The sequence below is a fragment of the Oncorhynchus clarkii genome, chromosome 12, assembly GCF_045791955.1.
Source record: "Oncorhynchus clarkii lewisi isolate Uvic-CL-2024 chromosome 12, UVic_Ocla_1.0, whole genome shotgun sequence".
Classification (NCBI taxonomy): domain Eukaryota; kingdom Metazoa; phylum Chordata; class Actinopteri; order Salmoniformes; family Salmonidae; genus Oncorhynchus; species Oncorhynchus clarkii.
In genome coordinates, this window is record NC_092158.1 from 67466893 (window position 1) to 67491295 (window position 24403).

Genomic DNA, 24403 nt, shown 5'->3' on the forward strand with positions numbered 1-24403 from the left:
TGTGTGTTTTACTAGCCTTATGGGGACCAGAAATCCTCACAGTGATTTGGGGACATTTCACCAGTCTCCCCATGGAAAAGGCTATTTTAGGCTTACGGGTTAGATTTAGGGTTAGGGTTACCATTAAGTTTATAGTTAGGTAAGGTTAGGTATTAGAGTTAGGGTTATAATTAGGGTTAGGGCTTAGGTTTAGGGTTAGATGTTATAGTTAGGGTTATGGTTAGGTGTAGGGGTTTGAGTTACAGTTAGGGGTTAGGAAAAATAGGATTTTTAAATGGGAATCAATTATTTGGTCCCCACAAGGATAGTAAAACAAACGTGTGTGTTGCTATGTGTGTGCTTGTGCCTGCGTACCTGCATGTTGTCACATTTTTCTTGACTTGAAGTCCAGATTGAGACAGGGTATAGAGAATATCAACAATATAGGAGAAAAATAACCTAATTATCTTTTATTGAACAATGATTATAACATTGTTATAAAGATCCTTCTAGAGCGAAATTACAAGGGCATTCATTTACGGAATGAATTATCCAATTTCACAATATTCCTTCATGAATCTTCACCCCCTCTCAAAATCTTTACGTACCCCATCCCCAGGCCACCACTCCGTCTACAAAATTGAGTACAAGCAGGAAAACCAAAACAGACTAGCCTACCCGAACTATATTATTTAGTCAAAAAAGCTGTTATTTGTGTTTAGTATTGATGTTGCATATCCGAGAAATGTGAGTCCAAAAGTTGGAATTTACTGACTAAATAAAACCCTTATAGTCCTCCGGAATTTGGGGGTAGCCGCCTACTATGCTGCTGCCTGCTGACACAACAGGGTGGACAATCGGTCCCTTTGTAAAGCCAACTCAGGACTGACTAACTGTTAGAGTAGAGCCCATCTGAATAGTGTGCCTCTGAAAGGCAGAGATGGTTAGACTATGGTGCTGGGTCTCCACAACCGAATGCTTATCAGAGAGAATGTCTTACGGATGGCTATCCTCTTGTATTTTTTTTCTATTTCAGATCAACTTTGCTTGAAACAAATTGGATTCCAATTGTGACGCGGTTTTGCTTTTGCCGACGGATGCGTAAACATCAATGCGTAAACTGTGACCACTGCATACAGAGGTGTCGTCTCCAAGGGAGCGCCAATGTGGATGGTTATCACGGGTGGATATACTTGACAGAACAGAATGGAACATCTATTTCAATTAACCCCGTCGAAAGGAGACGAACAGCGTGGGGGAACTGAGGTCAAATGTCTTGGATATTCATCTTCAAACTGGATTTTGCCCAGAGCGGATTTAAGTTCGAAAAAAGGATTAAACCATTTAGCCTATGTTGTAAAGGTAGAGTATTGAAGTATCCATCTTCTGTGCTGTGTTTGTACTATTGAACTGTCTTTAACACTAACAATGGCCACCACGTGTTTTTACTTTAGCCTAATTGTTGACTTGGACACGGTTCCACCTTAAATGTTACCTGGTTCTGAGGAGCATATCATTTTCAGAGGCAAACATTTCTGAGATTTTCTTTAATCTTCCTTTCAGTCAAAACAACTGTAACAGGTGCAAGCTGTGCCTCATTCAAGTCCATTGGGCAGTCAGGAAATAGTCAAGATCATGTCTGACAAACATAAGGTAGAACACTTAACATGCTTTATTTCAGCATCCAAAATAATTAAAAACATCTCAAATTTTTATACATATACAAAATAGGTACAGATCCTCTTGTTTTAATCCCCCAACGGTGTGTCTGCTTCGCTCATAATTTGATATTTCCATTTTTTCTGTGTTCAATTTATTCCAAAACCCTTCGCATAAAATAAGAAAACAAAACAAAAAAACTAAAACAATGGGGGGTGAAAGAGGGGTACTGCTAGAAGCAATTGGACAACAAAAGGGGGGATTTCAAAACGAAACAAACAACAACCAAAAAGTGTCAAAAGATGTTAAAAACAAAAGACAACAAATCCACCTGCTCATTCTACACTAGACAGGACCGTGTGCATCCTAACTACAGTATACCTCTTGCTACGCCTCTGTTGCAGAGATCTTAGCCAACACTTGAAACACATCTGTTATGACTGACATCAAGATAATCTGCTAATTTAGCACCTAAGGTCCTGCAAGCAAGAATGACAACATAGTAGCACAATTTTGATCACCCTCCATTGTCAGGACCTCTTGAAGAATAGCACCTTTTGCAGCTGTTGCTTTCAACCATACTTCTGCCGTGTAAAATCTAACCTGGGCTTCACTAACACTGGGTAACGTGGATTTCCTTTTTGAGGTAGCCATAAGATTAAAAAAGAAGTTGAACCCATGTCTCTAATGCTGCTTTCGTGTGACTTCAGAAGGAACAACTGCTTCTCCAGGTGGGTACAACAACAAGACACTTCACTGTCATTTTTAAGATTTATTTGACATCACCTGAAAGTGGTACAAAGCATTTGGTTTTCTTTTTCATTGTCCTTCCGCAGTGGTAAAAAAAAAGTCACCTGTATCTGGGATGTTTTTTTTCTGTCAAACTCCAGGGGGGATTTTAGACTTTACAAGTATATATTATTTTCTTTTTGCCAGTAAAACCATTGAGTCTTCTAAAGTATCCTCGGTGTTGATGGTGGTGGTAATAGTGGTCTCAAAAAAAGCTTGATGACACACAACCACTGTCTTCAGAAGTGCAGTTTTAAGCAAGTGGACCATTTTTGAACGGCCAAATGAAACTCTAGGGTTTTTTAAAAATGCATAGAAAAGGGTTGAGAGGGATGACTGCTAGAAAAAAAACATACACACACACAAACAATTTCAAGTCCAGATTTCTTTTTTACAAGAAGCAGACTGGGCCAACTTCAATGCCAAATTCCTGATTGGGTGCACCAACGTCCATAGGAGCGATGTCAATAATAGGCAGACGGGATGTTTTCGTTGTCTTGTAGTCGATGACTGTCTTGCCCCATGCACCGGTGTGCGACTGTGATGAGAAAGAAGATGAAAAAGGCACAATCAGAATGCATAGTTGCATTTCCCAATCCATTTAAAATCATTCCCTCCCTTCCCCCTTTCAAAAAACGGCTCCTGAAAAAGCCCTTTATACCAAGTGATGGAAGAATATCATCCCAGATCACAAAGCCCCTCACATCAAACCCTTATCTGCTTCCAACCAGTGACCCTTGTCCTACATTAACACCATAATCCCAAAAGCCCTTTCCAAGACGACTGCTGCTCATGCCCACAGTCTTACACCAACTACCTCTTTTAGAGGCGAGAATTCTCTCTCCAACCATCCCTGAGAGGAAGGATTCTTTCGAGAGAAGTTCCTGAGCGGACACAGCCTAAGATACAGCAGAGAGTAGGTAACAGGCGGAAGGAGGACTCACCGTGCAGCCGTCCTCGGTGACGCTGTATGTGAAGCGGCTGTTGCCCTCGGCTCTGATCTCGATCTCGTTGGAGCCCTGGAGAAGCAGGGACTTCTTCAGGTTGCCGGACTGCTGGTCCATGTAGGCGATGCTGTTCTTGCAGTGGTATGTGATGTTCTGGCTGGCCTCGGTGGCCATAAGGCGCAGGAAGGTCAGCTGGATGTTAACATCCTTAGCGTTGGAGCCCTCACTGCCATACTCGAACTGTGAGGGAAAGGAGAACGAGATAAGAGTTAGCATCAAGGACTCGTCATCCGAGAGAATGGTGCGATTAGGGTCCTCTTTTCCCAACGGCCCAGGTTGTCACGCCGAGGTTCTCACCTGGAAGCCATCGGTCATTGCCTCGCCGAACCAGACGTGCTTCTTCTCCTTGATGTTCTTACTGGTGTACCAGCTCTTCTTGGGGATATCAGCCTCGGTGGGGTAGACGCAGGTCTCGCCGGTCTCCATGTTGCAGTACACCTTGATGGCGTCCTGGGTGCAGCCCTGGTCGGGGTCGATCCAGTACTCGCCTGCATGGAGAAGAGAGTGGATTGCGTCAAGAACATCCACTGTGATTCTGGTCGTTTTGAGACTCCACAGACAGCAGGACTCAACAGAAACTAAAAGAGCTTGTGTCTACTGAAGATGTCTTTACACACTACGCCAAAACTTGTCCGAACCAATACAGCTCCATTCTTTCCTCAAAGCCCAAGCAATTTCTTGACTAATGAGGAGCGAGCAACCGTAGTCTAGAGAGGGGTTATGACTCTCCAACTCACCGCTCTTCCAGTCGGGGTGGCACATCTTCAGGTCTCTGCAGGTGCGGGCGGGGTTCTTCTTGGTGCCCTCGGGAGAGCGGATGTTCTCAATCTGCTGGCTCAGGCTCTTGAGGGTGGTGTCTACCTCCAGGTCGCGGTCGCGCATCACGTTGGCGTCGTCGGCGCGGAAGTGACGGAAGGGATCGGGGGCCTTCTCCTGAGCGGGCTGAGCAATGAAGCCCATGTCGAATCCACCGCCGGGAGGTCCGGGGGGGCCAGGGGGACCGGGAGGGCCAGGGGGTCCCTATATGTGGAGGAAGCAAAGGCCAACCAAGTTAGGATGTGATGAAGAATAAGAGGAGTACAAGGAGCAAAATATTTTGATTTTGAAGTGGTTGAAGTGACTTACGGAGGGTCCCATCTCTCCAGAGCGACCACGGGGTCCGGGAGGTCCGATGGGGCCGGGCAGACCGCTCATACCATCCTTACCGGCGGCACCAGCTGATCCAGAAGGTCCCTAGTGTAGGGAGAGCCATAGCTTAATACGACAGTGTAGACTATCCACATCATGTTGTCACCAGAGAAGTGATCCACAGTCATAACGTTGCTGTGCTGATAGTTGTGTGACGGTTGTCATAGTGTGGGTCATACTCACTCTAGGTCCAGCGGGGCCAGAGGCTCCAGCAGGTCCTGACTCTCCAGATTGTCCCTATGGGCAGAAACAACATATTTAGGTGCCTGTTGTATCAAACGACAATATTACAGGGAGAAGGTTGATTTTTCCCACTTGCTAGGTTTTGTGTTATCTCTTCCTTGTGTGTAGCGATCCATTTCCCTTGATTCTGCTGGAGTCACTTGTGTGTTGTTATTATTGTTGATTTGTAATCAGTAGGGATACTCACAGAGGGGCCAGGGGGTCCCTGCATGCCAGTGAATCCTCTGTGTCCCTTCATGCCTCGCTCTCCAGCCTCGCCAGACTCTCCCTTGTCTCCACGAGCTCCAGCGGGTCCCTGGGTGGGAATAGGACAGGTGTGTTCAGTATACCCTTTCCTCAGACTCAGAGTGGAAGAGCAAACATTGTATTCATTGTGATGGTTTTATGAATCTGTGATGGAGCATATACGTACAGATGGGCCACGGGGACCAGCAGGGCCAGCAATACCAGCGGGGCCAGCAGGACCCTGAAGAAGAGAGAAAGGGAAAGAGAGAGAAAAAGATTATGACAATCAATTCAGTTGATAAACCCAACTCGATGGCATGTCATAAAGACTACGTAGCACAACTACTAGGAGCTCCAGTATATGCTGTATTCTAACAGGACTACAAACTAAGACATCAACCCCTTCTAGAGCCTTAAAACTAGTTACTGTGCGACGGGCGGCCATTTTGAGGCAACAACCGCTTTCGACATACAGCAAGGTCTCTGAACATCATCAAGTCTGAATTGCTCCCAGTTATGTATTCCTCGCCAGTCTAAGGGAGGAATGGCTGAGAATCTGGACACTTACAGACTCTCCACGGTCACCGGACTTTCCAGCAGGGCCGACGGATCCAGGGGCACCAGGGGGCCCGGGGGCACCGGAAGCACCGGCAACACCAGACTCACCACGTTCTCCCTATAGGCAAGACAGAGGGGAACAGAGACGGGCCAAGAGAAGATCAAACTCCTGACATAATCCCAATACTTTACAGTATGTGATGCCTATTTCAGCCATGCAAGTGTAATGGTGCCCAGTGTAGATTGTCTTACAGTATGGCAACAGGCTGGTTCCCAAAGTGAAGGGATTGACTCTGTCTTGAGGACATGTGTACGAGCATAGCTCTCACCTTGGGTCCAGCAGCACCATCACGACCAGAAGATCCCTCGTTACCAGGAGTTCCCTCGCGACCAGGCTCACCAGGTGCGCCAGCCAGTCCAGGGGGCCCCATGGGTCCGGGGGGTCCACGCTCACCAGAGGGGCCACCAGGTCCCTGTTTGCCAGGCTCTCCCTAAAGCAGGAAACAAGAGAACAGGGTTAGACCTCAACCATAACACCGGAGTACCACTACTGAAGTAGCGCAATGACAACTGCACTTTATGAATAAGCTACTGCAAGAGCGTTGCACTTGTCGGCTGCCATCTTGACAGAGATAGCACAGAGGGCCTTTGGCATCATTGCGGCAGGCTTATACACCACCTAGCCACTGCCTTATTGAAAACGAGGGATATCCACCGTGAACGCTGCCTCCTCTTGCAAAAGCCTAACGCCCTTTAACGTGAAGTTCTAGAACTATAGCACTCCGAGGCACTGACCAGTTGTCCGGCGAGGCCGGGGAAACCGCGCTCGCCTCTCTGTCCGGGCAGACCAACAATACCACGCTGTCCACCGATACCCTGAGGTCCGGGAGTTCCAGAGGGTCCCTGTAGGAGAGAAAGAGAGAATGGGTCATTGAGGCGTCCCTTTTCTAAAGCGTCAGATCTCAACTCCAGCGGCGTGTGTTACAGGTGCACTCCAAACGGAGTATTTGTATTGTTCTCTCTTGTCAGTTTAGGGGTCAGAGTGTTACTTTGTTAGGGTGACAGTGACAGCCCCCCCAAAAAAGGGTACTTACATTGGGACCATCTCCACCAGGCTGTCCCTTCTCTCCCTGGGCACCAGGGGGTCCGGCAGCTCCAAGCTCACCAGGACGACCGGCGGGGCCAGTCTCACCACGGTTACCCTTCTGTCCTTCCTTTCCACCAGGGCCTGGGGGTCCGGGGGGTCCGTTGTTGCCCTGAAAGAAAGAGGAGAGGATGGTTGAGTACGAGACGAGGCTGAAGTTGACCGAATAAACCTGTATCAATGGCTGTTAACGATGACAGTATTGGGATCAACCAAATGCTGAGCTAACGCCTAGCTAGATGCTTGTTTGGGCATTGGGCAATGCCGTTGTGTCTTGGGTTGGTTGCACAATAACATGTTGTATTGATAGTTGTGCCGTTGTGTTGTGGGATTGCTGTCTTAAGCTATAATTGAGCTGTTTGCTTGCTTAGTGTTAGCCTACGGTTAAATCTGGAACCCATGGCCAGATCCGGGGTATTGACTGGTATATTGATGGAGGATGGACATGGTTCAGTTCGAATGGAATGGTGGTAGAGAAAGAAGTACTTACCGATGGGCCGGGAGGTCCAACTCTACCAGCGGCACCGGGGAAACCAGTGGCACCCTAAGGAGAGAAAAGAGAGGCCCTGGTCAACCTAGCGTATCAGAGTGGGAAGCATGATTCTACTTTGCAAATGCTACCTTGTACAGTCAGACAGATGAGAGATGTTGGGAGGATAAGATACAAAGCTACTTACAGGGGGACCAGCAGCACCACGGGCGCCCTTAGCTCCGGTGTTCCCAGCGGGACCCTGTGTGGATACAGCAGTGCTTCAGTCAGTAAGCAAGAGCAATACAAGAGCATACTCTGTGATACTGTGGTCTTACCGGGTAGACCAATGTAACAGCCCTCCAGCTGAGAGCACCGCTGTAGGGCTATGATAGTGGAATTCATTTGAATGCCTTTAATGCGTATCAACAAAGAACTACTAATAATATATTGCCATTTAGCAGATGCTTTTATCTAAAGTGACTTACAGTCACGCGTGCATACATTTTACATGTGGGTGGTCCCGGGAATCAAACCCACTATCCTGGCGTTGCAACTGCCGTGCTCTACCAACTGAGCAACAGAGAACCATTTAAAATGGGTCAGGGTGGGTACCCAGTGGTCAGTCCCACGTGTTATACCTGAGGTCCAGGGGCTCCAGTAGGTCCAGCGGGTCCTTGGGCACCACCGTCACCCTTGGCACCGTTATCTCCAGCCTCTCCCTTAGCACCAGGCTGGCCATCACCACCCTGAAGGAGACGAGAGAAAAATAAGTGATTGAGTGAATGTAGAGCAGATTAGTGTGGAGGTCCCGTCTAGACTGGATGCTATGATAAGATAAGCCTGTCTCATTTAATGCCAGCGAATTTAGATTTGTCATAGTGTGCAAGGTGTTAGGAGCCATCATCTTGATTGACAATCGATGTCTGTTTGAACTGGCAACGGATTTCTGAGTGAATTGAGAAGTGTTTTCTGTGTGGATTGAGAAGTGATTTCTGTGTGGATTGAGAAGTGTTTTCTGTGTGGATTGAGAAGTGTTTTCTGTGTGGATTGAGAAGTGATTTCGGTGTGAAATGAGGACAGGTAAAATAGGTGTGTGTACTTACAGGAGGCCCAGCGAATCCGGCGGGTCCGGGGGCACCAGACTCACCGCGCTCACCCTGGGAGAGAAGGTTAGGGTTAGTCAGGTCAGGAGTGCGTTCCAAGTCAGGGACTAGCATCACATGAGTGTGGGTAAGTTCATTCTTCTATATGCCTTTATAACTCCCATAGAGCGATGCCCGTGGTATGGGTGCATGTGGAGCTATGTTTTTAGGTCTTTGTGTCATGTCTGTGGTGAGATGGTGACAGGGTGGGCCTGAGGTACTCACAGGTGCACCACGGGCACCAGAAGGTCCAACAGCTCCAGGAGCGCCAGTCTCTCCCTTATCACCAGGAGAGCCAGCAGGGCCGTTGGGTCCAATCGGGCCAGTCATACCACGGACGCCATCCTTACCACCGGCGCCATCAGCACCCTTGACTCCTTGGTCACCCTGTCAAACACAAGAGTAGCTGAGTTAGTATTGTAAGCTGTGGGTTATTCAGATACAGAGACGAATGGACTCAGTCAAGTCCACTGTAATGCAAGTGGAAGTTTGGATGGATGGAGGGTATGCCACCGAGTGCCACAGAAGTATGAAGTCGAGGCCTACTGATGAACATGAATTTAGGCATGGCGGATGACAAGTGAAGGGCAGCATCGGTACTCACTCTGTCTCCCTTCAGGCCTGGCAGACCACCAGCACCACGCTCTCCGGGCATTCCTTGCAGGCCAGGGGGTCCCTGGCCACCGGGGGCTCCTGCGGCTCCAGCCTCTCCCTTAGCACCATCGTTACCAGCAGAGCCAGGAGAGCCACGGGCACCAGCGGGTCCAGATGGGCCGGGGGCACCACGCTCACCGGGGAAACCTCTGTCACCCTGGGGCATGGAGAGAAGAGAGGGCATCAGCTTTGGTTCCGGAGCATCACATCACATGTATATAAAATTAAGGAGGTTATCGATGTCAATGCTAATGTCTTTAGCCTGGGTCGGCTGGGTGCTAGTCTGTTGCTGCTTTAGCTGTTAGCCGTTGTCTTGTTTGGCTAGGCCGCTAGGCTACAGTGTAGCTGTAGCAGTCTACCACCCAGGAAGTGATGTCATTATTATTCTGGGATACTCACTCTGGATCCAGCGGAACCAGGGGCACCACCCTCACCGGGCAGACCCTAGACAGGAGAGAGAGAGAGAGAGAGAGAGAGAGAGAGAGAGAGAGATCGCAATTAGAGATTTGAGATTAGCATTGTCAAGTCACAAATCTTGTCAGGAAGTCAAGTGTCATGTAGTGATGAGTACCAAGGACAAGGCATGGGGAAGTGAGTGACACCAAAGATGCTGTACTCCTGTAGTATTCTTACCTGCTCTCCGGGCTTGCCAGTCTCACCAATAGCACCTTGGGGTCCTGAAAGTCCCTGTTATACAAAGAGACAAGTGAGAGACAGGTGAGGCAAGGGCCAGAGGTCCTGAAGTAGGTGGAGATCTGTGATTGGTCAGATGCTGATAATTTCCCATAGTTCAGTGCTGTACCTGGAATCCAGGGGGGCCACCGGCTCCCTGCTCGCCTCGCTCTCCAGAAGGTCCCTATGAGGAGGAGAAGAAGGAGGAGGAGAGTCGGTTAGGAAAATCAGTGTGACCGGCTTAATGGTGGGTGCTACACCTTGGTAGTGGATGGAGTTACCCCTCCTGTCTCAGCCTCCAGTATTTATGCTGCAGTAGTTTATGTGTCGGGGGGCTAGGGTCAGTTTGTTGTATCTGGAGTACTTCTCCTGTCCTATTTGGTGTCCTGTGGGAATTTAAATGTGCTCTCTCTAATTCTCTCTTTCTTTCTCTCTTTCTTTCTCTCTCTCTGAGGACCTGAGCCCTAGGACCATGCCTCAGGACTACCTGACATGATGACTCCTTGCTGTCCCCAGTCCACCTGGCCGTGCTGCTGCTCCAGTTTAAACTGTTCTGCCTTATTATTATTGGACCATGCTGGTCATTTATGAACATTTGAACATCTTGGCCATGTTCTGTTATAATCTCCACCCGGCACAGCCAGAAGAGGACTGGCCACCCCACATAGCCTGGTTCCTCTCTAGGTTTCTTCCTAGGTTTTGGCCTTTCTAGGGAGTTTTTCCTAGCCACCGTGCTTCTACACCTGCATTGCTTGCTGTTTGGGGTTTTAAGCTGGGTTTCTGTACAGCACTTTGAGATATCAGCTGATGTACGAAGGGCTATATAAATACATTTGATTTGATTTGATTTACCCCCATATAATGTAAGCAAAAACAAACTGAGTGGTTTTGCAGTCTCCTAGGAGATTCCATGCTGGCTTGTATTAGTGATAGTGTGTTTGCTTGTGTGCAAGTGTGACACAGTGCAGGTAATGCTGAAGAATGAAGAACTGTGTGTGAAGCACTGTGGGATGCTGGAGGGTGGAAGTGTACTTACGGCAACACCGGGGGCACCAGGAGCACCAACATCACCATCTTTGCCGGGAGCGCCAACAGCGCCACCGGGTCCCATGACTCCTCTCTCACCAGGCTTGCCACCCTCACCCTACAGGGGAAGACAAATACCCATTAGCTCATTTCCCATCACAGAGCAATACTGTATACTGAAAGCTAGGTTTTAGGCTATGGACAACTATATCATACATTGTAGTGAAGGCTGCTGAGGTGAGAACGGCTCATAGTAATGGCTGGAATGGAGTCAATGGAATGGTATCAACCACATGGAATCCATATGTTTGATACCATTCCATTGACTCCATTCTACCCATTGTTACGAGCCTTCCTCCCCCCCAGCAGCCTCCACTGATACATTGTTTCCTAGCAATTTCAGATCTAATTTCTCGAATTAGCCCGTAAAATATTGCGCCCGAGTGAGAGCAGCAGTTACTCACAGCGGCTCCCTTAGGTCCGGGGAATCCCATGACTCCGGGCTGGCCTCTGGCTCCAACGGGGCCGGGAGGTCCGGGGCGACCATCTTGACCGCCGGCACCCTGTCACAGGAGAGGGTAGAGAGTCAGTGACCAGAGTGATATCGGGCTACATAAGTAGCCATAGGTCTTTGTCTTTATCAGTGTCTTTCAGTGTCGTTGAATTGGTGTCGTGAGGGTCAGGTGAATAGCTGAGGAACTTACAGAGGGGCCAGTCTTGCCATCGGGACCAGGGCTGCCAGGGCTACCAGTCATACCCTAGAGATGGGGGGGGGGGCAAAGGTGAGAGGGCAAAGGTCAGGTACATAACATATCTTGATATGCCATATTAACATGAATATATGAGTTTCATTCATCTAGTATCTATTAGTTGTTGAGTATAACAAAGGTCCTGTGATCTGAGACCGATCCCCTGTCTAACTCACCTTGGATCCAGGCATACCAGGCTCGCCGTTGCGGCCAGGCTCACCAGTGTTACCCTTAGCTCCAGCAACTCCGGCGCCACCACGCTCACCTGGGCCACCCTGTGATGGAGGGAGAGAGAGAGATGGAGAGATGAGTTTGCTGTACTTAGCTAGTGACCATAGCATGTAGCAACGTTTGGTGGTGCACTGTAGTATATACATTTGAACAAGTGGGTGGGTGTTGCAGGTGTGGATGTGTGTCTGTTCCAGGTGTGTGTGTGTGTAGTCACCTTGGGGCCAGCAGCTCCATCAGAACCAGGGAAACCGCGGCTACCAGGGCCACCCTGTAGGGAGCGACAAACACAACACAGGTCAATACCTCAACACCGTCACTCAGTCAGTACCAGAACATTACTGCTACCTCAGCAGCACCATAACACAACCATTCAGTAACACTACATTACTGCTCAGCGCTCACAGCCCTCTGGTGGCCAAATGAGGTGAAACATCAGGGAGAGGGCGACAGTTACATGTAGCTGACTGGGAACCAGAGAGGTTGTTAGCTAGGTATTGGTTCCAACGAGCTAAGCATTCATGAGTCAAAATGTGATTATTTATGTGATGGAATAGTCATAGAGATATCATCTTTGTGAATGCGTGTGCCAACACTAGCTGTACTGTGAGGAAGTAAGCAATGTATGAAAAGACTAAAAAAAGACTATAAAAAGACTAAACAGTTTATTGAGGCAGGGGGAGGGTAATCTAAAACTAAAAGATTGGAGGACATGTGGTGTAAGAGGACAGTGAAACTGGCTGTCCTAAGTGTAAGGGGTAAGAGGACAGTGAAACTGGCTATCCTAATAGTAAGGGGTAAGAGGACAGTGAAACTGGCTATCCTAAGAGTAAGGGGTAAGAGGACAGTGAAACTGGCTGTCCTAAGAGTAAGGGGTAAGAGGACAGTGAAACTGGCTGTCCTAAGAGTAAGGGGTAAGAGGACAGTGAAACTGGCTGTCCTAAGAGTAAGGGGTAAGAGGACAGTGAAACTGGCTGTCCTAAGAGTAAGGGGTAAGAGGACAGTGAAACTGGCTGTCCTAAGAGTAAGGGGTAAGAGGACAGTGAAACTGGCTGTCCTAAGTGTAAGGGGTAAGAGGACAGTGAAACTGGCTATCCTAAGAGTAAGGGGTAAGAGGACAGTGAAACTGGCTGTCCTAAGAGTAAGGGGTAAGAGGACAGTGAAACTGGCTGTCCTAAGAGTAAGGGGAAGAGGACAGAGAAACTGGCTGTCCTAAGAGTAAGGGGTAAGCGGACAGTGAAACTGGCTGTCCTAAGAGTAAGGGGTAAGAGGACAGTGAAACTGGCTATCCTAAGAGTAAGGGGTAAGAGGACAGTGAAACTGGCTGTCCTAAGAGTAAGGGGTAAGAGGACAGTGAAACTGGCTGTCCTAAGAGTAAGGGGTAAGAGGACAGTGAAACTGGCTGTCCTAAGAGTAAGGGGTAAGAGGACAGTGAAACTGGCTGTCCTAAGAGTAAGGGGTAAGAGGACAGTGAAACTGGCTGTCCTAAGAGTAAGGGGTAAGAGGACAGTGAAACTGGCTGTCCTAAGAGTAAGGGGTAAGAGGACAGTGAAACTGGCTGTCCTAAGAGTAAGGGGTAAGAGGACAGTGAAACTGGCTGTCCTAACAGTAAGGGGTAAGAGGACAGTGAAACTGGCTGTCCTAAGAGTAAGGGGTAAGAGGACAGTGAAACTGGCTGTCCTAAGTGTAAGAGAAGGGAGGGATTCCTACATGTAAAGAACAGGAGAACAGCATGATGAAGAGTGGACAGTGTGTGACCATCTGGGTTACTTACGCGCTCGCCGGGGGCTCCACGGGCACCAGCAGCACCGGGCTCACCACGGGACCCTCTCTTGCCTTCCTCACCAGCAGGGCCGGCGGGTCCCTGGACTCCAGCGGGGCCCTGGGTAATGGAGAAACAAGATGGAGGTCAGAGAAATTGAGGGTGGCAAGGCATTGTGTTGAGATGTGGATCAGACACATATAGGCTGCTGACAGAGTATGTGTGTACAGTGTACATGGTATGGGCGACTTGGTGGATCATATTTGAGTAAGTCAAAAGGTGTACTTACAGACTCTCCCTTAGCACCAGCCTCTCCCTTGGCTCCATTAGCACCAACCTCACCCTAGGTTGAAGAAATAACAAACATCATTATCATTATTATTATCGTCGTTATAGAAACACTCAATGGTCTATGTATTATGTATTATAACAACAACTTTAGATAAGATATCATTATATATATTTACAATATTTAGTGATAGAAGTCAGAGAGAGCTGGACTTACAGTGTTACCCTTGGGTCCGGGAGCTCCACCAGCGCCCTGGGGTCCGGGGGGTCCACGGGGTCCAGGGAAGCCAGGAGCGCCAGCAATACCAGCAGAACCCTAAAGGAGGCAGCAGAGAGACAATTAATATACTTCCTGGATTCATCATCACTGAGAGACCAGTCAGTGACAACAATCTTGGTTATTTCCAAAGTTGAACTCAAACAAATACCAAGACAAACCAATGACAACTAAAATGGCTAGTTCACTGAGGAGTGAGGTGAGGTGTATACTTACAGGGGCACCCTTGGTACCGGGGTTTCCGTCAGCACCGTTGTTTCCCTACAAGAGACACAAACCAATGGGTTAGAGGGGAAAGTCTCTCACAAGGATAACAAATGTAACTTCAAGTCTCCCACACAGTCCAGAGGTGTATTTCACTAGAGGTTTCTGAGGGTGAAACTCACAGCAGGGCCAGCAGCGCCAGCGGGTCCTGGGTTACCAGCCTCTCCACGGGATCCCTGGGGTCCCTCGCCACCACGAGCTCCCTGGGCACCAACCTCTCCCTGTTGGGGTGAAGATAGATATGGTCAGGGCAAGAACAGAAAGAACATGGAACTAGTATTGTACTAGTACTACCCTGCACAAGTACTACTCAAGTAGTACTACTGCTACCAAGTGAAGTACTAGTGTACTATACTACCCTACTCCCTAGTACTCCCCTATGGTAGTTCTGTACTAATACTCAACTATGCTGCCATTCAATAGAATCATATCCACATATACATCAATGTGACCTCTGAAAGTCACAAGGTCACATGGCATGGCACAATCACAATAGTGAAGCTGGATATACTTTCAACTGGCAGCCAACTACACACGGTTTCATGCGTGGTGCAAATGGATACCACTATCTTGCCATTGTTGTTTTTTTGTTTTCTTTTGTGCTAGAATGGATGTACTGTATGTTTTATCTCATCTACCTCTCCAAATACGGCCCCCTGGGAAAGAACTAGAGGTGAGGGTAGAGGGTGGAGGATAGAGGACAGAAGGTAGAAGGTATACAGGTGTGTGAACACGGATTAGGTGCAAGTTGACATCTTACCTTGGCTCCGGGGCCACCGGGGAAACCGGAGGCACCAGCGGGGCCAGTGGGGCCCTAAAATACAAGAAAACAAGAGAGAGAGAGGATTAAGTTACAGTCTAAATCATGAATATGGCATAAGTGTGCTTGTGTACCAATATGTTTCTGTTGATGGTTGTGTATGTGTATAGACAGCTGGCATTAGTACTTACAGGAGGACCAGCAGCACCAGCAGCACCATCGTTACCACGAGCACCCTGCAGGAGAGAAAGAGAGAGAGAGAGGCACAACTGGGTCAGATGCAACCAGCTACCACCCTTCAGGGTCCAATTCCAATATGGCTGAACTGTAAACATCAATTGTAAACAAACAAAATGGCTGACCCTTCAATGTCAGAATCCAACATGACACTGTAAAACGAATGAACTGACATACTGCATTTTTTAGAACATATAAAATATGGCTTCCTACTGAGGCCAGTATGCAAAGCTGTACAAGGCTTATGTTCAACAATATAGGACATTCAGGTAAGTCAGTTTGTGAGGCATTTTGTAGATTGAGAGTAAGAATGTTTGTTTCCAACAAGTTAGCCCTGGACTGACATACAAAATGACTTGGGAAATGTGATGACCTTTGAGCTACGGGAACAGGGTCTCTGTCAATAGGACTATGTTGTGATGATGATATTGCACCCCTTGTTTATTGTTACAGGGGGTGGTGTAAAGTACTTAAGTAAAAATACTTTAAAGTACTACTATTTAGGTATTTTTACTTTCCCTCCAGTATGACAATTGGATACTTTTTCCACAACTGGTTACAGGGGGAGGGGGGGGGGTTGACTTACAGCAGCTCCGTTGGGACCAGCACGGCCTCTCTCGCCAGGCAGACCACGGGGTCCCTAAAAGAGAGGGAGAGGTATTGGCACGGTAAGTAATCATGGCTGCCATTCACATTGCTACTGCTGCAGAATGCTAAAAATGCTAGTGATCCTCTCTCTACACTCATATTATTTTGTAGGTCTGCTGACAAAATGGAGGGTGGGACTCACCATGGCTCCAGCGGCTCCGTTCTCACCGGATGCACCACCCTCTCCCTGAGGAAGGACAAACAGACACAGACAGGTCAGTGAATGGGGGATGAGAGAGGGGAAAGGGGGATTGTGTGTGATTTCAACATCCGTAGGAGAGGTGGAGGAGAAGGAGTCTCACCTTGGGTCCAGCAGGGCCAGACTCTCCCTTAGCTCCATCAAGACCGCTGAATCCCTAGAGAAGGAAGTAGAAATGGAGAGAGAGGGAGGAAAAGAGGGAGAGAGGACAAGATTAGAGGAAAGGAAAATAGGGCAGATTGTATTGCTGCTATTTCGGAAGTATAGGCTGATGTTGCCACCAGTCACTGAACCAAGATCAGTTTAAAGTGCATCCCCTTCATGATTAAGGTTAGACATGGGGACGTTTAGCTGATCCTGGATCTGTTCTGGAGAGCAACTACTACCAGGACAGTTTGGGAGTGCATGTGACTCACTCTGTGTCCCTTGATGCCGGGAAGGCCGGGGGTTCCGGGGAATCCACGAGCTCCCTGGAGGGAAAGAAAGAGAGAGAAAAAAAGAAAGCGTGTTATGATGGCTTAACATCCCTTCAAGTATATGAGATGTCTCATGGTGTCTGACCATTAGGTGCTATTGCTCTTGAAACTAACGTTCTAGAGTGAGTGTATGGATGGAGTATGGAATGGCATAAGGTGACATTAGAATGACATTGCGACTCACCTGTGGGCCGGAAGCGCCACGCTCACCGGGGCGACCAGGCTTGCCAGACTCACCCTGGATGGGAAGAGGGTAGGAAGGAGGGAAGGAAGGAGAGAGGGATGGAGAGGAGGAGACAATGTGAGGAATAAATGATGCTCCAAATCCATCCCCCTTATGAATATCTTACCCAGAAATTGTCCTGGGACATAGATGTTTAATGGTCGATTTTAATGATGGATATCTTGGTGACTTACATCATCTCCGTTCTTGCCAGGGGGACCAGCAGGACCACGGGGACCCATGGGACCCTGTAAGAAATAAACCACTTGGTGAGAAGGCTGTGTGTGTGTGCGTGTGTCTGTGTGTGTGTGTGTGTGTGTGTGTGTGTGCGTGTGTGTGTGAGATATCTTGATATGAGAAATATCATTACAATTTGTCAGTAATGGAAATAATCTAGGATCATTTGTCATTAATCTAGAAACTATAATTAATAGGTAGGTCAGCCAAAATACTATTGGAAGGTGGTGATGTGTGTGTGTGTGAGTGGGGGGGGGGGGGGGGGGGGGCTACATTAACAAACATTGGTGACCCTGTGACCTTAGTGGAGTCCATTCCAAGCATCAGGCTAGGGCGAGGCCTATGCAGCAGGTAATGGGGTGGCTTAGTATTCTGGAGATTGTTTGGAAGTTGTTTTTTTTACGTGTAGTTATTGTATATTGATTTATTTTTCTGCTTTTTGACATTGTATTGCCCTGCAGAATATGGTGTAGAATTAGCTCAAAGTGCGTGTTTGTGAGGGACTCAGATACTGAGGTGATATTGAGATGGTGGTGTATCATTTTGTGGAAGATTCCGGAACGAGATACTCACAGAAGAACCAGCCTCACCAGGCTCACCAGGGGGGCCAGTGAAACCCTGAGGTCCCTGTAGGGGGAGACAAAGAGACAATGTCAGACTATGACGTTCATCCATCTAAAAAACAACATTGTTTAGTTCTGTTGTCAATGGGCTATGAGCATATGGGAGAATGAGTCCTGTGGGTAAAACATTCCCACGATCATTATAGTTATCGAAGACTGAAACTGAATGTAACAGCAACAAAAAAAATGAACAAAAAAGCAACACAAATAAGTCTAAAAGTAAAGCCAATGACAGACACTAAAACTGAAATCAAATGACAAGAACTAAACAGATACTAAATAGAAATGGTCAGGAACCTATCAAATTAAACTAAGTTTACATACAGCCATATATGCTTTAAAAAACACACCTACAATTAAACAACTCGAGAGTGACTTCCACTCCCATCATGCAATTCAGCTAGGGTCATAAACTGACCTTTTTTTGACAGTTGACCCGAGGTCTTTCCTCCTACATGACAAATGTCACTTAAACAGCTAGAACACAAAGGGAAGGGATACTTACACTTGAGCCAGGAGGTCCTGGGGGACCACGGGGACCCATGGGGCCCTGTCAATCAAAAGGAAGAGAAACAATCAGTCAATTATTGACCAATCACATCAGTCTTCCTATTAGAATATATCTTTGAGAAGGAGCCAACTGACCAAAGGATCAACCAAAGGGTGGGCGGGCGAGGGTTAAAGTCCTCCCAAAGTATACATTCTAATGCCCAAAAGTCATACCAGGAAGAGTGATATTTGAATAGTGGTATCAGTAAACTTTTCAAGGCATCTAAACAGTGGTAACAGGGAGATTATGAGTCAAAGATTATGCAGATATCTCAAACATGTACATTAGCTGTTTATGGAATATGGAGGTACATAAGACATGAAAATATCTTATTTTTTAAGGGATAGTATTTGCTGTGACCTATGGAGTACCACAGAGGTCAATTTGTGTGACTTATGCTGAGTAAAAGTGTCTCATGGCCATAGTTTTTGGTAGTGCCTATACATCAAACAGATTCCATGAGTGAGTGATACTACTGGGCCAACAGGCTCTATGTAGTTGTATGTCCGTACCATGGGGCCGGGCATGGACATGCCACCACCGCTCTTCTCATCAAAACCACCAGACATCTGAGGGGAGAAGTTCTGTAGGGGAGACACAAGGGAGAGATGTGTTACAGTCAGTCAGTATTGGAAATCAGGAGAACAGTGCTGTGATCTCTACATACAGTATATGGATGGGCCTAACACGGCTAGAGAATGCAAGGCACTAGGCCTGTCCATATCAATGACATATCTGTTCATATCCATTACATATCTCTCTGGCGTTCCCTAGCTGTGTTAGGCATGACCTCCCTGTCCACTCCTGGCTGGGCGCTGTCCACCAGCCCTGGTGCTGAAATACAGACTGCACTGCACTCTAACCAGGATAGCTTAACATTACACATCCCGTGCTCTTGCCTGTACTCTTTTTGGAGGTTTATCATTCTGAATAGACAATAGTTTCTGTTGTATTTACTGCGCTAACTGCATTTGGAGCCTGTCCAGACTACATGGAGATCAGTGAAGTTAAGATAAGTGACATCATAAGAGGGCGTTGCTGTGTTCTCCTACCAGTTAGCCACTTTCTCCCATTTCTTTAAATCTAAGTTACTAACCCCCAACAGAAGCTGCCCCTAATCACTGATCTAGGATCAGTTTCCTCTGTCTAACGCATAACCGTTTAACCTTTCCACCTGGGTCAAAAAGCTGACACCGGGTCATTACTAAGTGGGCTAAACGTCCATCTTGGCCTGAGCTACTTACTCCGCCGAGGCCAGGGGGTCCAGGGGGGCCTGGGGGTCCAGGAAGGCCGGGCTGGCCGGGAATACCATCGTTGCCGGGGAAACCAGCAGGTCCCTATAGAGATGAGAGAGAGAAGCTGGTTAGTGATGAACTATCAGAGACATAGTAGTAGTCATTGAATATAGAAAAGGGCTTCATCGCTAACTATGGGGGATAAGGCATCAGTGAAGAGTGACAAGGGAAAAGCTAACATAGGCTTGGGTTTGGGGTGAACTCAAGGCATAAGGGCCCCTGGTATATTAGGAGCAAATTGATGGGTCAAATCTATGATACCTTCAGATTACTTGTACATTAGTCTAGCTATCTATCTGTCCTTCCATACATCAATCTCTCTCTTTGTTCATCAAACTCTATAAGTATCTACCAGTCTGTCCATCCATCCATCCATCCATCCATCCATCCATCCATCCATCCATCCAACTGTCTCAGTTATAAGACAATCCCAAGTGACTTGAGTCAGAAAGATTGTAACACTACACTGTATCCACTTAAAAGTATTTGGTTAGGGCCAACCGGTCACTGTCCCGGATATTGTGAGAACTACATTATTCTTCAAATGAATTTGAAATGGAGTAGAACTATTCAAGTTAAGAAATGGTATTTCTATTTCAATAAATGTGCAATATATCTGCATATGCAGCAAATCCGCACATATCTCAAAATGCTAGTCACCAAATGGGTATCTAGACAGGTTAGGTTTTGGAGTAAGTATAGCATCTATGCCAATTGAAGAATATGAATTGAGATTTAAATAATGAAGGTAGTGGTCGACTATTTAGCCATTTAGCTCCACCAGTAAACTCCGAAGACTCTGGATGTACATGTCTATCCATTGCCATCGATAATAATCTAACCTCATGTCAGACATTACCAATATAAAAGCAGAATCTACTAATGGCTAATATCTTATAGGCCAAAACTCCGCTATGGGTATTACGAGATAATACAACAGTCATTATGAGTGATATGTGCAAGATGCTAGGCCTGTCGTTGAAAACAGAGACAAGAGGCACCACAAGTACAAAAATACACCAGAACACAATGGCCAAATCCTAACTTGGGATACAGGTGCAAACCTTAAAACGTCCACACACCTCCGTCAAAGGAGGATTGGTGAAAGACTGTGACTTGAGGTTTTACATGCAGCTCATGTTTGTTAGGTTTTGGCCCCCCAGGAAGTGAATACAAGGCATGATAGGAATAAGGAAGTGGAACGTACTGGCTCTCCCTTGGCTCCACGATCACCCTGGGGTCCCTATTTGATGGGAAAATAGTAGCATTAGGTTATGATTGTAAATGAGGATGTGGTTCTTATTTTTACTCGTTTTGCAGTCAAGATCAATTAGTTTTGTTGCAATGATGTGTTTATAATCAATCAACAATAAAGAATACATGTAAAGTACACTTTAAACGTTAACAATAATAGCAAATCTAATGATACGTTTTATCTAATAGATAATAACAGTAAGGATCATATCATATTTACCTCAACCTTTGGCTCCTGGAAGCCTATGATAGCAACAAAAAAACAACAATTAGATTAAAATGTGAAATATCTGAAATAGTCTGAACAGTAAACAACTGAAATATTTGTAGGGTGTATTCAAATTGTACATTAGGCCTATGTTATTAGATTTAGAACTAATCGGGGCCTACAATCTCTGAACTAGGCCTAACGAAAATGTACACAAAATGCCTAATTTGAGACTAGTTCAAAGTTGAAAGGAAGGCCAAAGGTAGTTAGGAGGTGGCAGTGGCACCAGACTGGTCATGCGCATAATATGTGCCTGGAGCACTGAGTATCCCATCACATTTCGGAGGAAAAGGGAAAAAAAAGTGACTGGTGTGTTTGGAATAAAGGTAAATCCAAGTTTATTCCTCGTTGGCCATCCATAAAATGCTGTCCAACCCCTTAAAAGTAAAAGCACATAGTCCCTCTGAGGCCTCGAAAAACGTTTCAAAATTGACTCTGGAAGCGCCTGTAACGTAAACTCCGTGAACGTTGCGTCGGGAGGAAATCGGCGTACCGTCATCGGGGCAGATGGGGCAGCATTCATCGTGGGGGATCACTGGATTGGGGCAGTCGGATGTGTCCTCGCAGATAACTTCGTCGCACATGACCGTGCCACTGTCGCACACGCAGATCTGGCATGGCTCGGGTTTCCAGACATCTCTGTCGTTGTAGGATTGACCGTCCAACGTACAGCTGCCGGCGGTGCCTGAGAAAGATGCAGAGAGGAAATAGGTCAGAACGCTGCCTTCAATGTCGACTTGGAAGGCAAGGATGCCCATGTGATGACGCCTTGACCAGGTGATGTATATGAAAATGTATGCACTCACCAAGTCACTCTGGATAAGTGTCTGCTAAATCAACTCCAGTCCTCGAGTACCCCCACAGTACACATTTTCTTCTAGCCCCAGACAAACTGACCTGATTCAACTTGTCAACTAGCATTAATCCCCAACAAGTTCATTCAGGTGAGTTTGTCAGGGGCAACAACAAAAATGTGTGCTGTTGGGGGTACTCAAGGACTTGGGTTAAGAAACACTGTGCTAAAGGACAAATGTATTTGTAATGCCTTGATTGGAATGAACAACCGGACAGAAGGCCTGGAAAACGATTCAAGTAAGGCCTATATCCTACATTTATATTAACAAATATTATTGAAATGTAAAATAGCAATCCCTGAGGGGTATACTACAAAGTAGGCTCAATTAGTTACCCGGATAACTTGCCTAAATCTGAAACAACTTATTTTCTTAATGAACCAGAAAATGAATAACGTTAAGTATTTCAGTTTATTTTATTCAAATTAGCTGGTTAACTAATTGATCCTGCTTTGTAGTATACTCAGCAGGCTTGACTACCTCAAAATTCGTTTTGAGCTTGTTTATTTATTGTTAGATATCCAACCAGACATTGCATTTCCAAAGTAAGCCCAACTAGCGCTCGAACTAGGCCTAAATAGCCTATATTATATATTGTATTGATGGCTAATTTGTGGTCTTCGTTTAGCCGTGGGCCCGCCTGCCTACCTGTGTCCAAACCAACAATGTTGGTCCACTGGAGTTACTACAATTTGACTGTAGAGGGCGAAACAGTCAGTGGAAAAGGTCCACGTCGTCAATGCTGTCCTCCAAACGCCGCTGAAATAATTGAAAACTATCGGCTTGGCAAGAACAAGCGTTTATCCCTCAGTGGAAAGTTTCCGAAGTCTCAATGTGTTTTCAATTATCATAAAAAAATGAAAGGGGATGGTAGGTGGCGCGTCTAAAGCATTCCATTGTTGGAGTTGCATGTCAGAACCACATGGTGGCGCTACTGGGCCGTAGAGCGAATTTGCACATCTGTCCGCCCCATATGCAACTAGAAACCCTATACTCAACCAGTCTAGACAAGTTGACACCATAATCCAATACATTAAAACGGATTATGTAGTTTGTCTATAGGTAATGCATTCGGTTCTTATCCTTTATCTCTATTATAATAAACTTTTTGTAAGTGGCTACCTAGGCCAAATAACTGAGCTTGAAACTCTTCAAGGGAATTTGCGCATGATGATGCTTTGTCCTCTCCTTCAATGTTTAGGTCAATGTATTCTTTCCACAAAAGTAAAACAATTATTTTTGAAAATATATTGCCTACGTGTGATGAATGACTGTATCCTAGGCCATATGCCACTTAGAAAAACCCGAGGTTCAAGATTTCCATCGTTCAGGAATGACCCTGTTATTTTTCTACTTGGCTGACATTTAGCCTCAGGCAACAAATGATTGTTTAATAACCAACTGAACACCTGTATCCTTTATTTCCAGACTGTTGAGCCATACAGGCCTATTCAATTCCACTCAATCCAATGGGCAGAGAGTTGGCATGCCTTGTGGCTTTCCCCTCTATCCCTTACGTGCATTCCAATATTTCCCGCTGTTAAAATGTACCTCCAGGGTATCAAATAAGGAGTGGAAGGGAAAGCCTTGGAACCTGTACCAACTCGTTCCAAAAGCACGTGCCAAAGCGTGAGAAGGCCAACGAGCAATGATGCGCATACACTCTGCTCAAGTTGCAAGAGGTAGGCTATCCTTATTAATGCCACACAACAACAAAAAACAAACAGGGAACCAATAAACACTTACCACAGCTAAAGAATAGAAATGTATCCCAATATGCATATGTATCGGACTGGCTCAGTCATCAGCAAACCTTGTCTCTATGAAAACCACTTTTCTCCATCAACCCACTGTCTTTCCATATCGATTTCGTTAAGACAACACATACCAGAGGCAAGGATAGACTTAAAAGTGACACTTACGATCGTCCTCGCCTTGTCCTCTTGCCAAAAGCACTGTTGCGCTGAGCAACAGCGCTAACCGAATATCCACAAAGCTGAACATGGCTAAATATTAGACATGTAGACTCTTTGAGGCGAGGGGGAAGTTTTTTTTCCGTTAGACTCCAATCATACAAGTAGGGTCCGGTCCTCTGTATTTCCAATCCAGACCCCGCAGAAAACTCCCTACTGCCTACAGAAACTTTTTGCCCTGCCTTTTATATTCCAAACTTTTGGGGAGGTGCTGGCTTCACCAGAAAGCTATAGCATGGTCATGTTCATTAAAAAAAGTCCCTCCTACCATCAGTGCAAATGGGATGTCTTATGCACTTTTTTCACCTTAAAGTCTCAGGAAACTTGATATTTCTAGAAAAGGTGGAGGCTTTGTTAAAAACCATCTCATCCTGGCTTAGACAGGCGACAGGCCATGAAATCTCCAAAAGTCGATTGGCGAGGAGGGCCCGGATACCTAGCTCACTTTCGGTAGATTCTTCAGGGTTGCAATTAAATAGA

At 46.5% G+C, this 24403-nt stretch overlaps 1 protein-coding gene across 1 annotated transcript; it reads right to left on the reverse strand.

Annotated features, from left to right (window-relative positions):
* Positions 1–1628: 1628 nt before the first annotated feature.
* On the reverse strand, positions 1629–24186 carry LOC139421079 (collagen alpha-1(I) chain-like). The gene is made up of 47 exons (XM_071171603.1): positions 23873–24186; positions 21590–21781; positions 21049–21071; positions 20782–20817; positions 19524–19616; positions 18792–18863; positions 18235–18279; positions 17680–17733; positions 17064–17117; positions 16831–16884; positions 16587–16640; positions 16274–16327; positions 16114–16158; positions 15910–15963; positions 15278–15322; positions 15087–15140; positions 14449–14547; positions 14279–14323; positions 14003–14101; positions 13787–13840; positions 13510–13617; positions 11953–12006; positions 11684–11782; positions 11463–11516; positions 11223–11321; positions 10769–10876; positions 9863–9916; positions 9694–9747; positions 9460–9504; positions 9011–9217; positions 8632–8793; positions 8368–8421; positions 7903–8010; positions 7470–7523; positions 7283–7336; positions 6743–6904; positions 6444–6551; positions 5978–6139; positions 5659–5766; positions 5278–5331; positions 5053–5160; positions 4806–4859; positions 4560–4667; positions 4172–4454; positions 3732–3922; positions 3372–3614; positions 1629–2965 (listed from the first exon to the last, which is right to left on the reverse strand). The coding sequence occupies exons 1-47, from the start codon at positions 23952–23954 to the stop codon at positions 2819–2821; spliced, it is 4350 nt and encodes a 1449-aa protein (XP_071027704.1). The 5' UTR covers positions 23955–24186; the 3' UTR covers positions 1629–2818.
* Positions 24187–24403: the final 217 nt, after the last annotated feature.